This window comes from Apteryx rowi, unplaced genomic scaffold (genome assembly GCF_003343035.1).
Source record: "Apteryx rowi isolate R43461 unplaced genomic scaffold, aptRow1 scaffold_283, whole genome shotgun sequence".
NCBI lineage: Eukaryota > Metazoa > Chordata > Aves > Apterygiformes > Apterygidae > Apteryx > Apteryx rowi.
In genome coordinates, this window is record NW_020449230.1 from 181,352 (window position 1) to 195,807 (window position 14,456).

Below are 14,456 nucleotides of genomic sequence, written 5' to 3' on the forward strand. Positions count from 1 at the left end.
ATGGCCGCCATGGCCGCCCGCGTGTTGGGGCGGGCGCTGCGCGCCGTCACCTGCGCCGGCCCCGGCCCGGCCCGCGCCTACGCCAAGAAACCGGGTGAGCGGAGCCGGGGCAGCGCGGGGATCGGGGGCTTCTCGCCCCGTGGCCTGGTCCCGGCTGTGCCCCTCACCCCCTGCGCCGCGGCTCGTCCCCGCGACCCTCGGTCTCTGCCCCCATCGTGGCCTCGTCCCCTGCCCCCCGCTCAGAGGCCTTGGCCCGTGTCCCTCGTCCCCTGCCTGTGGCCTTGCCCCGTGTCCCTCGCCCCCTTCCCCGACCGCGCTCTTCGTCCTCTGCCCCGTCCTGCCCCATCTCCTCCCCTGCCCTGTGCCCTTCCTTGCCTGCCCTGCGCTGCTGCCCCCCGCCGTGTTCTTGCCCCCTGTCCCCCACTCGTGTCCGTGTCCCCGCTCGCGTCCCCCGCCCTGACCATGCCCTTGTCCCCGCAGCTACGAAGTCCAAGGGCAAGAACGTGGCAAAGGAGGACCTGAAGGGGCCGGAGGTGTGCACGGACCCCGTTATGCTCACCACCTACGCCATGGGGGTCAATATCTACAAGGAGGGTCCGGAGGTGGCCCTGAAGCCGGACTCTGAGTATCCCGACTGGTGGGTCGTGCCCGGCTCCCTGGCTRCGAGTGCAGGGGGGACCCGGTGTTAGAGCAGGGCCTGGAGGTCGGGACTGGCCTGGGTGTGGTGGGCGCAGGTTTCCCGGACCTGGCACGGAGGGTTCCTGCAGGAGGGTTAGCGTGGAGGCATCCGGTCTGTGCAAGACCCCTGGGGACTCTAGGAAGGCCTCATAACTGCGTTCTTCCTGGGGTGCCAGTCCCGACAAAGGTGTCACCCTGGGCTGTCCCCTCTGATGCCCTGTAGCCACGCAGGTCGGGAGTTTCTGGAGAAAGTGGTGCCTGCCTGGGCCTGGAGGCGCAGATGAGTGTAGGAGAGATGGGGAGCTGCTCCCCGTTCTGGGAAGAGGAAACCAGCGTTGGTCTGCAGCCTAGAGACCTTCCCTGAGACCTGGGGGACGAAAGCAGGCTACACCGTGGTTGTGGTGGAGGAGGGACTTGGACACCCTGATGATGCACAGCCATTGCTTCATCCCCTGCCTGTCCCCTTCCTGCCGCAGCCTCACACATTCTGCATTTGCCCCCAGGCTCTTTAAGATGAACCTGGAGCCCCCCAAGAAGCTGGAGGAGCTGGACCCTGAATCGCTTGAATATTGGAGGCGCCTGCGGAAGTACAACACATGGCGCCGCAACAAGCTGAAGAAGGGCAAGAAGCTGTAGGCCCAAGCCCTGCAGTCCTCCGGGGCGCTGGGAGCTGCAGTGAATGTCAGCGGTGGATGGCGCTGGGCCGAGCTGCCCTCCCCTGCTTTTGGTCTCTTATTCTTGCTAAAAACTGATAATAAATCTGTGGCCGTGCTGATGTCTGTCCCTTCCTGAGTCTGTGGCGAGCCCAGACACCCTGCAAGCTCAGTGCGCGCGGCTCTCCAGTGACCTACGTGTCTCCCCTCCATGCCCAGGGCCTGCCCCTGGCGCGTGCACTACGTCCTGCTCTGAGGTTCTGCTGGTGGCATTTGCAGCCAGCTGATCATGCCCTTTGCTGCTGGTTACCATCAGGCCACAAATTCTGGGTGTTGTTGCTAAAACAGAAGCTTCGTTTTTTGCTCATAGAGGAACCTAAGSTGCCACACCAGCTCAGCTCTGTCTTCTGTGCGCTGCAACACCTGGGGAACTGTTTAAAGAGTCTACAAAGGAGGGCGGTGGGGAATGCCTCCRCTGGCATCGCTGTGTCCCCCTTGAGAACGGGGGGTTTGTGGACCTGGGCAGCTGGTGCTCCCAGGGCTGTTTACCTCCGTGGGGGAAGGATGGGGATCTGACGGTGCCTGCGGGGGCAGCGAGCGGGGTCAACGGGGGCATCGTGGTCCCTCCTGCCAGGGTCATGTGCTGGCCTCCCCAGGGCTCACAGCACCTCCGCCCTCGCCCCGTGCTCTCGCTTCCTCCTCCCACTCACCCTCCCAAATGGGGCCGGTGGGGGAGGCGTCTCCATCACACCGGAGAGAAGTGTGTTCTTGGCAGCGAAGGAGACGTAACCACAGAGGGCTGCGGTTGCTGGGACACCTGCCTTCCCAGCTTGCCCCTTCCGGACTGTGTGGTTACAGCAGGGTCCCTGGCTGCATCTCCCCCAAATGCACAGCAGTGAGGGCTTCTTTGCTGCCCTGTCCCCACGTGTCCTCAGCCTGGGAATGCCCACCAGCTTCCCTGGGGCTGTCTGCTGCCCACGATCTCAGCCCCGGTCTGCACAGGGGGGGCCCTGGCTGAGAAGCGCCTGTGTCCTCTCTCAAAAAGGAAGGAGCGTTGGAGCCACAGCCCGACCCACGGGCCCGGCAGCGTCCCCTGTGCCCTGGACCCTGGGGATGTCGGGGTGGCCAGAGGTGCCAGGCTCTCCCCGGGGGCTGCGGGGAGGCCGGGCGAGCAGCTGGCAGGCGCCCACGCTCTGCAGCACAGGAAGCGGCTCAGGAAAGCAGAAGTGCCGTGCGGCGTGGGGAGGGCTTTTGCTTTCAACCTTCATTTCCTTTGCGTGGGGCTCGGCGYGCGCCGAGCTGCAGCTCGGAGCTGACGGCTCCGGGCAGGCTCCTCCGGTGGGATCTGCCCTGGAGGTTCGGGCCAGACCGTGTCCGCYGGTGAGTGCCCTGTGCCTTCGAGGCGCTGTCCCCTCTGTCCCTGTGCTGCTGCTCGCCTTCGCCTCGCCATCCTCCAGCGCGCCCAACCCCTTTCTCTCCCCGCACCGCCAAAGCCAGCGTTGCACTAGGTGGGCAGGGAGGGCAAGCAGGTCTCTGCCCTCCGTGTTCAAGCCCCCGCTGCTCCCTGGCTCCAGCGTTGGTCGAGCGTCACCCTGCCGCCAMGGATGGGCTGGCCCCGGGGACAAGCTCCCACCCAGGATGTCTCAGTGGGGAGGGAGAAAGGGACCCAGGGGAAGGAAGGAGCCAGGTCCTGGTGCTACCCGCAGCCCGGGGCCGAGCAGGGCAGTTTCTACGCAAGGGGCAGGGTGGTTTGTGCCATGCTCCCTTTGCTGGAGCCACGGGGTTGAGGGGAGCCGAGGCAGGTCCTGGCCCCAGCACTAGGTGCTTGCCCTCCTTGCTGTCCCCTGCATGCAGCCTGCATGGTGCCCAGTTCCTGCCCTGGGGCTCAGGTTCATCTCCCCTTCCCCTTTCCCACCCCGGCGGGCTCCTCTGGGTGCTCTGGCAGGATTTAGGCTGCCTCCTGCCAGCCGGAGCCGCCACCAAAGTGATGGGCAAGGGGTTGCTGCGGCCCAGGGCTGGGCTAATGCCGCCCTAGCTCCTTGCAGGATGCTGGGGGTGATCCGAGTCCCCTGTGCTGCTGTCACGGCCCTTGTGCTCCAGGCGCAGAGGGGGAACTTGTGGCATACCTGGCTGGCTGCCCACAGGCAGCACCCGGCAGCGCTGCCCAGCCAGCTTCCCCCTGCTCCCGGCACCTCCCCAGTGTGACCGGGGGGGGACCAAACCCCTGCAGGCTCCCCGCAGAGGAGCACGGCCACCCCACTTGGCACCTCACACCCCCGAGAGCCATGCAAACATCCCAATCCACCCGGGCACCTCTGTGCTGTCGGCTGGGACGTGGCGAGTCCTGCTGGGAGCTGACATGACACCGATGGACTCGTGCTGGGTCTTGCTGATGCTCTTCACCCTGAGCCACCCCATGTCCCAGCCCTACGGACCCTGCTCCAGCTCCGCTTGCCAGAGCAATGCCTTGCTGTGCCATATCATCTGTGAGACGCTCCTGGAGATGTCCTGAGGTGTGCAGGCGCCTGTCACATTACTCCAGTGACGATTCACACCCTCTGCACCCCTAGGCAGGCAGTGGCCGGTGACACCACTCGTGGTGCTGGGACTGGGGCAGCCGGCTGGGATGGCAGACTGGAGCCTGCCCATCGGCTCCCTGGGCGAGGACGTGGTAGCCAGGCTCTGCGAGCTCCTGGACAACGCCAGCCGGGGCTGGCGCAAGCTGGCAGAGGTGGCTGGGGCTGAGAAACGCTTCAAGTGCAGGTAGGGATGTGGGCGCCTTGGGCAGCAGCTGAGTCCATCCACATGAGGCACGTCCAGGGGTCTGTCCCTCACTGTTGATGGGTTGATGGCTCCAACCTGTCCCAGCTCCAGGTGACAAAATGCAGTGATGGGGCACAACCCCCCCAACAGCCAAGGGCAGCGGGGCTGTGCAAGAGCTGGGAGCCCTTCTCCATGCATGTGGGCACAACCCTTCCAGCAGCTGAACAAAGTCGCCCCCGTCACCTGTTTACCTTATTGTGGCCACAGCCTGGGGTGGGAGGCGATGGCAAGTCCTCKGGGCATTGCCGGACCCCAGGGAGGGAGACTGTGCTGGGTCCCCATCCTCCCCAGGAGCCGGGGTGGACCCTGGCTGCCTTGGAGCTGCCCTGTGGCGCTGACTGCTGGGGCCACTTTGCAGCGAGGAGGAGCTGGAGATGTGCTCGCTGAAGGTGCTGGAGCCCCGTGGCAGCCCCACGCAGTGCCTCCTGCAGCTGCTGGCCGAGCGTGACTGCAGCCTCAAGTACCTGCTGGGCTGCCTGGACAAGATGGGGCACACGCAGGCCTGTCAGGTCCTCAGCGGTGCTGGTAGGGACTGCTGGTGGGGTCGCATGGGGCCTGGAGGTGGGACCAAGGATGGGGCTCAGCAGAAGAAAGGCAGGGAGAGACRAGGAGCAGCTTTTCCTGCTGATGGTCTCGTGCTGGCTAGTGGGGCCCTGGCCAGGGTGGGATGGAATGGGGTACGATAGGATGGGATATGGCATGATGGGATGGGGTGGGACAGAGTGTGATAGGATGGTTGGGATGGGTCAGGGTGAGATGGGATGGGAGAGGATGGGACAGGACAGGGTGTGTTGGGATGGGATGGCGCAGGATGGGATGAAATGGGGACAGGACAGAGTGTGATGGGATGGGATAGGATAGGATGAGATGGTTGGGATGGGACAGAGTGTGAGAGGATGGGGCAGGATGTGATGGGATGGGGCAGGATGAGATGGGACAGGACAGGGCCAGGTATGATGGGATGGTGCGGGATGGTGCAGGATGGAGGTCTCAGCCAGCCTAAGTGGTTCTCTCCTCTCCCRCAGTCCAAGACATGATCCGCATCACGGTGCAGCCAGAGTCGCACATGGTGACAGAGGGGACGCGGGTGTCTCTGACCTGCTGGGCAACCGGCCCACCAGGGCTCAGTTACCAGTGGTTCTGCGGGAAGCAGGAGGTGAGGTCCCACTGCGGCTGCRAGACACTGGGACAGGCTCGACCCTGCTCCTGGCACACAGAGTGGCTTTGGGCAAGTTCTCCTGGGGGCTCCTGGGCCCAATCCATGGCAAAGGCACCCTAATTGTCACTGGACCAGCTCATGCCAGGATGGACAGAGGAGTGGGATGGAGCACCTGACTTGAGCTGTCTGGRTTCTCAGTCCCCGACGTCTCCCTGCTGTCTCCTAGCTGCCTGGAGCCACAGCCCCAGAGCTGGTGATCGACACGGCCACCGTGCGAGGCCAGCCCGGCTGGTACATCTGCCGTGTGAACTGTGGGGTCAGCTTCATCTTCTCCAGGTGGGCCCACGTCCAGGTCRAGAAGAGCAGCAGCCCCAGCTCAGGTGGGCCCCGAGATCTCCGTCCCCAGGCTGGTTCCCACAGGGCATCGCTTGCCCCATCCGGCCCTGGGCTGGCTCCCGTAGGGCACCAGGCGCCCTGTCGGGCCCTGGCTCAGCTGCGAGGATKGCTGGGCTTGCCGAGGTGGTGGTGCCCATGGAGAAGCTGAATGCACAAGCCCTGGTTGCGCTGTGTCCCACGTCCTCCTAGTGCCAATCGGCTCATGGCTAGCACTTGCTTGGCATGCCCCAGCATCCATGGGTGCCAGGGGTTGGGGGTTTGGAGCCCGGATGGATCTGTACGAAGGGTTCAGCCCCAGGCTCTGCCCCACGTGCTGAGCATCCTCGCATCAAGCCAGAGGGCCCCAGCACAGCACGAGGGCTCTGGTGTGCCCTGCCTTGGCTGGGTGAGGGATTTGGTGCCTCATCTCCTCTCCAGCGAGCGGATACTGCCCGACCATGGTGGGGCTGCAGATCCTGCGTCAGCCACGGCCCTGCCGCTTGGCCGAAGGGGACACGCTGGCGCTGGAGTGCGGAGCCATCGGCAACCCGCCGCCCCAGTACCAGTGGTTCAGGAACCGGCGCCCCGTGGAGGGTGCGCGGGCGCCCCAGCTCCAGGTACCACCACGGAGCCCCTTGCCCAGCCTGGCGCCACGCGGACTGTGCCTCGCAGCGGGTGGCCCCCAGCTCCCCTCTGTCCCTGGCAGGTGAAGCTAGTGACGACGGCCGAGAGGGGCAGCTATTCGTGCCGCGTGTTCAACCTCTTCCATGAGGTGTGGAGCCGGGAGGTGGACGTGGAGATTGGTGAGGGCTCGGCGCCGTGCCTATGGCCGAGGCGGGCTCCCAGGTGGGGTGACAGCCCCATCCAAGAGGTGACAACCTCCATCCCCTCCTGCTCCAGCACCCTCATGTGGTGTGTCCTGGCCATGCTCGCCCCATCCCCCGTAAAGCCTTCCCGTGGCCTCTCCTGGGTGCCCCACATTTATTGAGGGGCTCCAGCCCCATCACGGGACATGATGATSACCATGCATGGTGCAGTGCAAGAGTTACTCCAGCGTGTCTCCATGCAATGCCAAGGTCCCCCCCCCCAACCACTGGCCTCTTCAGTGCCCCCCAGCCCCTGTGCACCCACCAGCTCTCTCTAGCCTAACCCCCCCCTTTGCACTGCCACAGGCCCGCGGCTCTTCACCTCTGGAGGCTCCTGGCAGGACGGGGACGGAGGTAYGTGCAGGCTCTGTCCCTGCTTGTCTCCTCCTTCCTGGAACAGTGCAGCTCTGCCTGGACCAGGAGTTGGGGATGGTGCAAGCCGTGGTGGGCTGGATGCTGCCTGGCTCCCGGGAAGTGGGGCTCTCCCAAGGGGTCGGCTTCTGCATGTTTTTGCCCCTGGGGAGAGCCCACATGGATGCTCTCTGGGGGGACTGTGGTGCTCAGAGCCGTGGCACCCATGTTTCTGTCTTTTCAGGCGCCTTGGAGCGCTGTAGCCCTGGCCAGCTGTATGGTAAGAGTTCTTCCAGGAAACAACCTGTCCCAAAAGGTTTGGTGACACTGGGGCTGTCTCTGTCCTGGTCCCAAATCCCCAGTGTCACTCTGCAGGGTCTCCTCCTCTCAGCCAGGCTCGGGCATGGAATACTTTGGGCATAGTACCCTGGGGAGACCCGAGCAGAGAGGCAGGGACCTGTGGTGCTGTGGGGGTACATCAGGCACAACAAGGTGTCACCTCTGCAGGTGGGGGGGGACAGGGGAGCATTCCTGACTCTGTCCCCAGCATGTCCCTCTCCCGTCCTGCCAGCCACCGACAAAGTGGCCCTGCTGATCGGCAACATGCACTACCTGCACCACAAACACCTGAAGGCCCCCATGGTGGACGTGCACGCGCTGAGCAGCCTCCTCCGCCAGCTCGACTTCAAGGTGGTCTCACTGCTGGACCTGTGCAAGGCTGAGATGCAGATGGCCGTCAACGAGTTCCTCCTCCTCCTTGACAAGGGCGTCTACGGTACAGTGGGTCCTGCCACGTCTGTGCCCCTGCTGCCTGCCCACAGCTGGGGGTCCCCCATTCATCAGGGTGTCTCCAACTCTGGGGTACCAGGACGGTTTGGAGCTGGTGGGGTCTTGGGGGGAAGCTGGGCAAGGAATGGACTCAACCAGAACAAGGGTAGGAGCTCAGGGGCAGGTAGTGCAGCCCAAGCTGGAGGAAAGACACAGGCTGTGCAGATGCTTGCCCTKCCATCGCAATGGGCCAGGGTGGCTGGGAATGGGGCTGGCATTACAAAGTGGGTTGCTGACATTTGCAGAGTGCCAGGCCCTGGAAGGAGTCCTGAGAAACAGGGACATGTGAGGAAGGAAAAAAAAAACCTGTCCTCGTCCCCCTGTCAGGTTTGCTTTACTACGCTGGGCATGGCTATGAGAATTTTGGCAACAGCTTCATGGTGCCCATCGACGCGCCCAGCTCCTACACCTCAGCCCACTGCCTGTGCGTGCAGCGCGTGCTGAGGAGCATGCAGCAGCGTCACACCGGCCTCAACATCTTCCTGCTCGACATGTGCCGCAAGAGGTGACTGAGTCCTGCCCGTGAACCAAGGCGGGAGGTCCTGGGTTGTGGGCACGTGGGAGCTCACCACCAACAGAGTGCCCCAGTGGGTGCTGAGACCTGGAGGAGGACAGCAGGGACCCTGGAGTCCCATCCAGGCCGTAAGCACCCAGTAGGCACCCCATGGGTTCGTCTGGGTCCCCCAAAGCCATGGGCGTCACTGATGCAGTTAAGCTGACAAACCCTGCTGTGGGCAAACTGGTGCGTGCAGTGGAGCACTGGGCAGCCCTAGATCCTCAGCGCATGCCCCAGGGTATGGGCTGGCTTAGGGTGGGTTTTGGGAAGCTGCAGCCCCTGGAAGGGGGGAACTGGGGAGACACGGCTCCCGAGAAAACTAGAGTGCCCTGTGGGTTCGCTGCAGGTAAAGCTCCCAGCAAGCAGGCTCCCCAGGCGCAGGAGAGACCTCTCCGGTGTGTCCATGGAGGCAGTAGGTGCCCCTGGCTGCCCCAGCACCCACCGCAKGGGTCCCAGCAGCCCTTCTTTTCCAGGAACCTCAATGACGACGTCATCCCGCAGGTCGGCGCATTGCAAGTCACAGCCAACATCGTCTTCGGCTATGCCACGTAGGTCTCCATCTCCACCATCCCCCAGGGATGCAGGCAGCAGGCCTGATTGCAGGCAGCCTTGCTTGGGTCCTACCTTGCTTTGGGGCTGGTGGAACATGTCTCTCCATGGTCTGGAGTGGGGACAGGGCCCAGCACCCCAACCAAGACTTTCTCYGCACCTAGATGTGCTGCATATTAAGCAGTATTGCTCCAGGTCAGACTGGCTCCCTTCTGGTCAGTGCCATTGATGCTGGGGTGCRTGAGGGAAAGTCTTGGCCCCAAATTCCTTAGTGGGAAGGGAGAAGCTCACAGTGGTGCTTGGGCCGATGGTGTCCAAGGGAATTTGGTAGCAAAGGTCCTCAGGAGCATGAGGATTTGGGTTGATGATGCTCTAAGTGTTCAGGATTCAGCCAAAACTCCTGCCTCATCCTGGCATGGCTGTTGGATGTGGTGTGTCCAGCTCTGGGGCTTGAGTCGGGGTTCAGCCTCATGCTGGGGACACAGCTCCAGATCAAGGGCTGGTTCCTGGAGGAACGTCACGGGGACAGGAGGACCCCAGTGATGGAACCCACACCTGCTTGTCACTCTCCCAGCTGCGCAGATGCCGAAGCCTACGAGCTGAGCCAGAGTGACCTCTCCAATGGCATCTTTGTCAGCTTCCTCAAACGCTGGCTGCTGGAGGACGAGAAGATCACAGTGCTGCTGGACAAGGTGGCTGAGGGTGAGTGGCGAGAGRTGGGGGGCAGCCAGTGAGGCTCATGGTCCACTCCAAACCCCTCCTCCTCCTGCAGACATGGGTACACTGGAGATCACCCGGGGCCGTCAAGCCTTGGAGCTGCGCAGCAACCTCTCGGAGAGACGAGCCCTCACGGACCCCATCCAGCCAGCTGAGGGCCAGGATGAGTCGTCCGTCAGGAACCTGCAGTGGGCCAAGGCCCATGGTGAGTGTCATGGCCACTCATGAGGTCTTAGAAGGGAAGGTCCAAGAGATGGTGGGATAAGGTGATGGGCAGCATCTCCCCGGACCTTTCTCCCAGCCTTTCCCCTCTGCTCTGGGAAGGAGAAATCCCCCAGCCCAATCCCTGTGGGAGCTGCCAGCCCCAAGACAGGAGCTTCAGGCCCTGCTCCGGGGAGACCTGCTCTCACTATCAGGGCACTACAGCGGCTGCTCCCCAGCGGCTGAAACGCTGGCCCCATCCCTGAGCATCCRCAAAGGTCCCAGCCCCATGCTCGCTGTCTCCCCAGTCCTGCCGGAAAGCCGGCACCTCCACTTTGACTGTGGGGTCACTGTCCAGCTGGGCTTTGCTGCTGAGTTCTCCAACATCATGATCATCTATACTCGCATTGTGGCCACCCCAAAGGACATCGCCAAGTGCGAGGCCAAGCTCACGGACATACCGGAGGTGAGAGCTTGTTTCTAAAACCCCTGGGCGTCTGCTCCTGGTGACGTGGTGCTGGACGGGGTCCTGTTGGACCCTCAGTGATTTTCATGGCCAGGCATTGTCTGTGGCAGGAGCTGGACGTGGATCTCAAATTCACCAACAAGGAGAGCCCTGAGGAGGTGGGCAGCCCGCTGTCCCCGACCTGGAGCCATGATGTCCCCTCCTGCTGCCTCTACAGCCGGCTCTGTGGTCTGCAGAAACTGCGGGTAAGAGCTGTGCTGGGCTGGGGGATGGTGACAGTGTCACTGCCTGGTCACTGTCCCCGGGGCTGGCTCTGCTGGGATCTGATATGGGTCTGCCCATGCAGTCAGGGGCCAATCTGAGCCCTGGGGCTGGGCCAAGCGGCTCTGGCCGTGGCGGTGTGAGGTCCRGGCCGTCCCCACGAGCTTTGCACCCACGCTGCTGGTGCTTTGCAGCAGGAGCTGGTGTTCACCGTGTGCCTGCAGTACCAGTACCGGGGCATGGACGACTTCGTGGAGGAGCGGCAGACGGTGAACGTGGGGAAGCCGCTCATCGCCAAACTCAACCTGAAGCTTGGCGATGGTCCGGATGCCTCTGCCCAGCCCAACCTGGATGCCTCCGTCTCGCTGCCGGACTCCGAGGCCTCTGGCAGCCCCCTGTCCAGCTCGCCCCCGGGCAGCTGGGCGGCCGCTGATGCTCGCTGGATGAACACCCCCGAGGAGAACCTGAGCCCCGAGATCCCCGGCTCGCACTCCCTGTAGACGGACAGTGTGGTCCCCCCCATTCCCACCGTGGCTCCCTTCCCCTCCATCAGCCACGCACTCCACATCGGTGCCACATCTGTCCTGCCAGGGGTGCCAGGAGCTGGAGGGAGCAGAGGTGCCGAGGATGGAGCTACGCGTCGGGGGGACCTGAGCCCCATCCTGCCCTGTGCCGGGGCTCCCTGGGATGCTGCGGGGTGCAGGGCTCGTTACGCGGCACCGCCAGGACCCCCAGCGCCGGCAGGACGCGGCTCAGCGGAGGGGTCTGGGCTGCGGTGCCTCGAGCACCCGGGCAGCGCTGCCGGGGGTGGCCTGCAGCTGAGCGCCGGGTGGTCTGGGGCTCCCCCAAACATTTTGGCTGTGTGTTTGGGCCCTTCCAAGCCCTCGGGGATGGGGCAGTGGTGGCATTTTGCTGGGGCGATGCTCAGGGCCRTTGCCAGCCCCACGTGTGGGTCATTTCCAGCCCCACGTCCCTGAGCACCGCACAGCTGTGCCAGACCCTGTGGGCATCGGTGACACGGGGCTGTCGCGGGCGCTGCCCGGATCCGTGGGTGGCCGTCGAGCCGAGGATGTGGGATTGCCCCGGCCCTGGTCGGCCCCAGCGGGAGCCTGGGGGGCAGAGTGCCCAAACCCCAYGGCTCAGCCGGCGCACGAGGCATCGCGCCGGGGCGAGACTGGGTTCTTTCAGGCCTAGGAGAAATAGAGAGAAATAATCAGATTATGGGGCAAATCCAAAGGGAGGGGGATTAAAAGGGTGGGAGCAGGAAGGCTCCTGCTTTGCAAGCAGGCGATCCCAGCGGCCAAGGCAAGGAGACAYGTCGAACATCCCAGTGCTCCCAGTAGGACCCCGACAGCAGGGCTGTGCCAGCCCCAGCRCCCCGGCCGGGCAGGGAGGGGGTGGGAGATTTCAGCGCGAGGTTGAAAGCAAGGGAAAAAATATCTTTTTGGCTGGATTTTCCCAAATGTGCACCCTCCCCGCCAAGAGGTGAGGACCRAGACACATGCACACGTTACCAGCCCTGCACACGCGCCAGCATGCCGCAAATGGCATGTGGCCAGCGTGCTGCGGCCGGGGTGGCCCAGGGACTGCTCATTYGGGTCTAAAATGGGGGAAAAAAGTCAATAAAAGTGCAAGGAAGATGGCTCAGCTCTGCGGGAGTGGGGCTAGCGGGGAGGGGATGGCTCCGACCCTGCGGGCACCGGGGAGGGCTCTCCGGATGGGCACGGTGTCCCCGCGTGCAGCACAGGACCGCTCAGTCCTGCAGGCTCCAAGGTGCTTTTTCGGGTCACCGTGCCCCAGGGACGTTTCCGCACCGGCAGCCGTGGCGGTGCTGGCCGGAGCAGCCAGGAGTGACTGCGGAGTGTCACCGCAGCGGCTCTGCCGTGGGGACCYATCACCACCTGGCAGCACCCGCCGGGGCGATGGGTGAGGACTGGCCCGTAATGGGTCGGGTCAGCCCTGTCCCGGAGCTCTTTTCCCCTGGGAGCAGAAAATAGCAGGAAAAAAACCTCCAGATGAACAAAACTCCTGCAAAACACTTAGTTTCTTTCCCCCCCCAAGAGCAACAAACTTCTTTTTATTCCCGTTAAAAAAAACATTAAYTTGATTCTAGTTAAGGTTTTTCTAGGTTTAAAAGGCATTTTTTTTTCCCGCCGGAAATATTTCCTGAAAAGGTTTTTGCACTGAGCAAGGGGGTTCACTGGGAAAGGGGTATGTTTCGGTCTGTCTGTCATGTCAGGGCACCTTGCAGACCCCAAATAAGAGAAAGCACCTTGGAGCCGCTAACGACTGGGGATAATTAGCCCTTCCCGGAGGACGTAACCGGAGGGAGCCCGACATTGCCCAAACTCCAGCCCCTTGCAGAAGTGTGGGGCCACCGGTGGCGGGACCTTGCCAGTGGCACCCCGGCCGGGTGCCCCCCCCCAAGCACGGCTTGGGTGCTGCATCGTCACCTCCCCTCCAGCCATGCAAACCACCTCATTTGAATAATTTGCATAAACACCCAACCTGGTGCCGATGCCTCGACTGGGCTGAGCCGCGCCGAGGGAGACGCGTCCCCGTCCTTGTCCCCGCGTGCTCCGCGGCGCCTGGGGCCGGGTCCCGTCTCCGAGCCCTCGCTTTCGGGTCGGGGGGGGGATCCTCGCCCCAATTAGGCTCCAATTAATCGGGGCAGGGTGGTTTGGGACGGGGGGGGGGTCCCCGCGGCGGCCGCCTTTTGCTGGYGCCGGAGAGGCCGAGGGACGCCCTGTGCGCCGGCGGGATGACACCACTGGCGCCAGCCCCGCTCGGCCGCCCCAATTACGGCCTGGGAGAGCCGCGGCCCCCATTCCGTGCATTCCCCCCCGCCCCGGCTTGGACCCCATTACTTCCGCGGCTCCGGCTTCATTATCTCCCGCCGCGGCCCGTTGAGCTCGGCCCCGGCCCATTAGCCGGGCTGGCGAGCAGGGGGGCATCGATTATGCGTTTAATGGGTCGTTAAGGGTTTAATCATCACTAACGAAGCAGACGAGCAGCAGCGGCCGGCGGGGGGGGGGACAAGGGACAAGGAGCCGGGTCTCGCCGGGGTCAGTGGCCTGCCAGAGCCGGTGGCATCCCGGCTGCTCCCGCCTGACCCCGGGGCTGACGGGAATTTCGGTCCCCTCGTCCCCAGGGTGGGTCGATTGGGGTGAGACCCTCCGAACCCAGGGGCCGGGGGGGGGACGGGCTGGTGTGTCTGCCTTGTGTGGTGGCCTCACGTCGTTGGGTGCCAAGCTGGAAAAATTTTATGGGGAAACGTTGCATTTTGCTCCGGTAAAGGTCACCGTCGTGCCTGGCTTTTCCCTTATCCCAGGAAACCCTCCAAGGGTGATGGGACGCTGCTCGCCTGGCATTGAAATCCCATCTCTAGCTGACTGTGGCCACATCCACCACTGCCACCTTCCTTGTGTCCCTGCTCCTGCAGGGCAGGACGGAGAAGCCCTTGGGAAGCACCAGCCGTGGGTAAAACGGGCTGCGGCCCCCCCCCCCTCCATGCGCACCCCTGTGCGGTGGCCCTGGTGGGTCCCCACCGCCTGGCAGCTGGCACCCAAGGCGGCGAGCACCCCGGGACGGCTCTTCCCGTCTCCGCCGGGATGCAAAGCGGAGACAAGGGAAAGYCGATTTCCCACGAACGCTCCTTTCCCAGCTCCGACCCCGCGGCCCTAACGACGGCGCYGCTAACGAGCCGCCGTCACCGCTACTGCGTCGCGGGTCTCGGCCGGCACGGCCCGACTCCAGAGCACGCGGCAGCGATTCCAGTTAGCGCTTTACTCGGGATACAACCGCCTTCTCGGTGCCGTCGGCTCTACCTGCGCAACCGGCGTCGCGCCCCGACCCAGCTAAAAAAATACCCCCCCCCCGAGGACTCCCTACGAAACTAGATCTTTTCTGTTTGTTTTTGTTGAAATCTGCAGCATTAAAAAAAAATTAATAATAAAAGGAAGGGGAAGGGCTG

General features: G+C 63.7%; 2 protein-coding genes across 2 annotated transcripts; both read left to right on the forward strand.

Annotated features, from left to right (window-relative positions):
* Window positions 1-6: 6 nt before the first annotated feature.
* Window positions 7-1,453, forward strand: MRPL54 (mitochondrial ribosomal protein L54). The gene is made up of 3 exons (XM_026068958.1): window positions 7-94; window positions 481-637; window positions 1,182-1,453. Exons 1-3 carry the CDS (start codon window positions 10-12, stop codon window positions 1,312-1,314), a joined length of 375 nt encoding a protein of 124 aa, XP_025924743.1. The 5' UTR covers window positions 7-9; the 3' UTR covers window positions 1,315-1,453.
* Window positions 1,454-2,636: 1,183 nt separating this feature from the next.
* LOC112967610 (mucosa-associated lymphoid tissue lymphoma translocation protein 1-like) lies at window positions 2,637-12,117 on the forward strand. Its single transcript, XM_026068951.1, is given in 19 exon segments — window positions 2,637-2,711; window positions 3,902-4,094; window positions 4,513-4,679; window positions 5,180-5,310; window positions 5,540-5,693; window positions 5,775-5,832; window positions 6,127-6,211; window positions 6,213-6,305; window positions 6,395-6,491; window positions 6,861-6,908; window positions 7,150-7,185; window positions 7,477-7,680; window positions 8,061-8,238; window positions 8,763-8,837; window positions 9,413-9,540; window positions 9,611-9,760; window positions 10,065-10,222; window positions 10,333-10,467; window positions 10,678-12,117. Coding segments are annotated over 18 exon segments (2,340 nt in total). The 5' UTR covers window positions 2,637-2,711; window positions 3,902-3,957; the 3' UTR covers window positions 10,984-12,117.
* The last annotated feature ends 2,339 nt before the right edge of the window (window positions 12,118-14,456 follow it).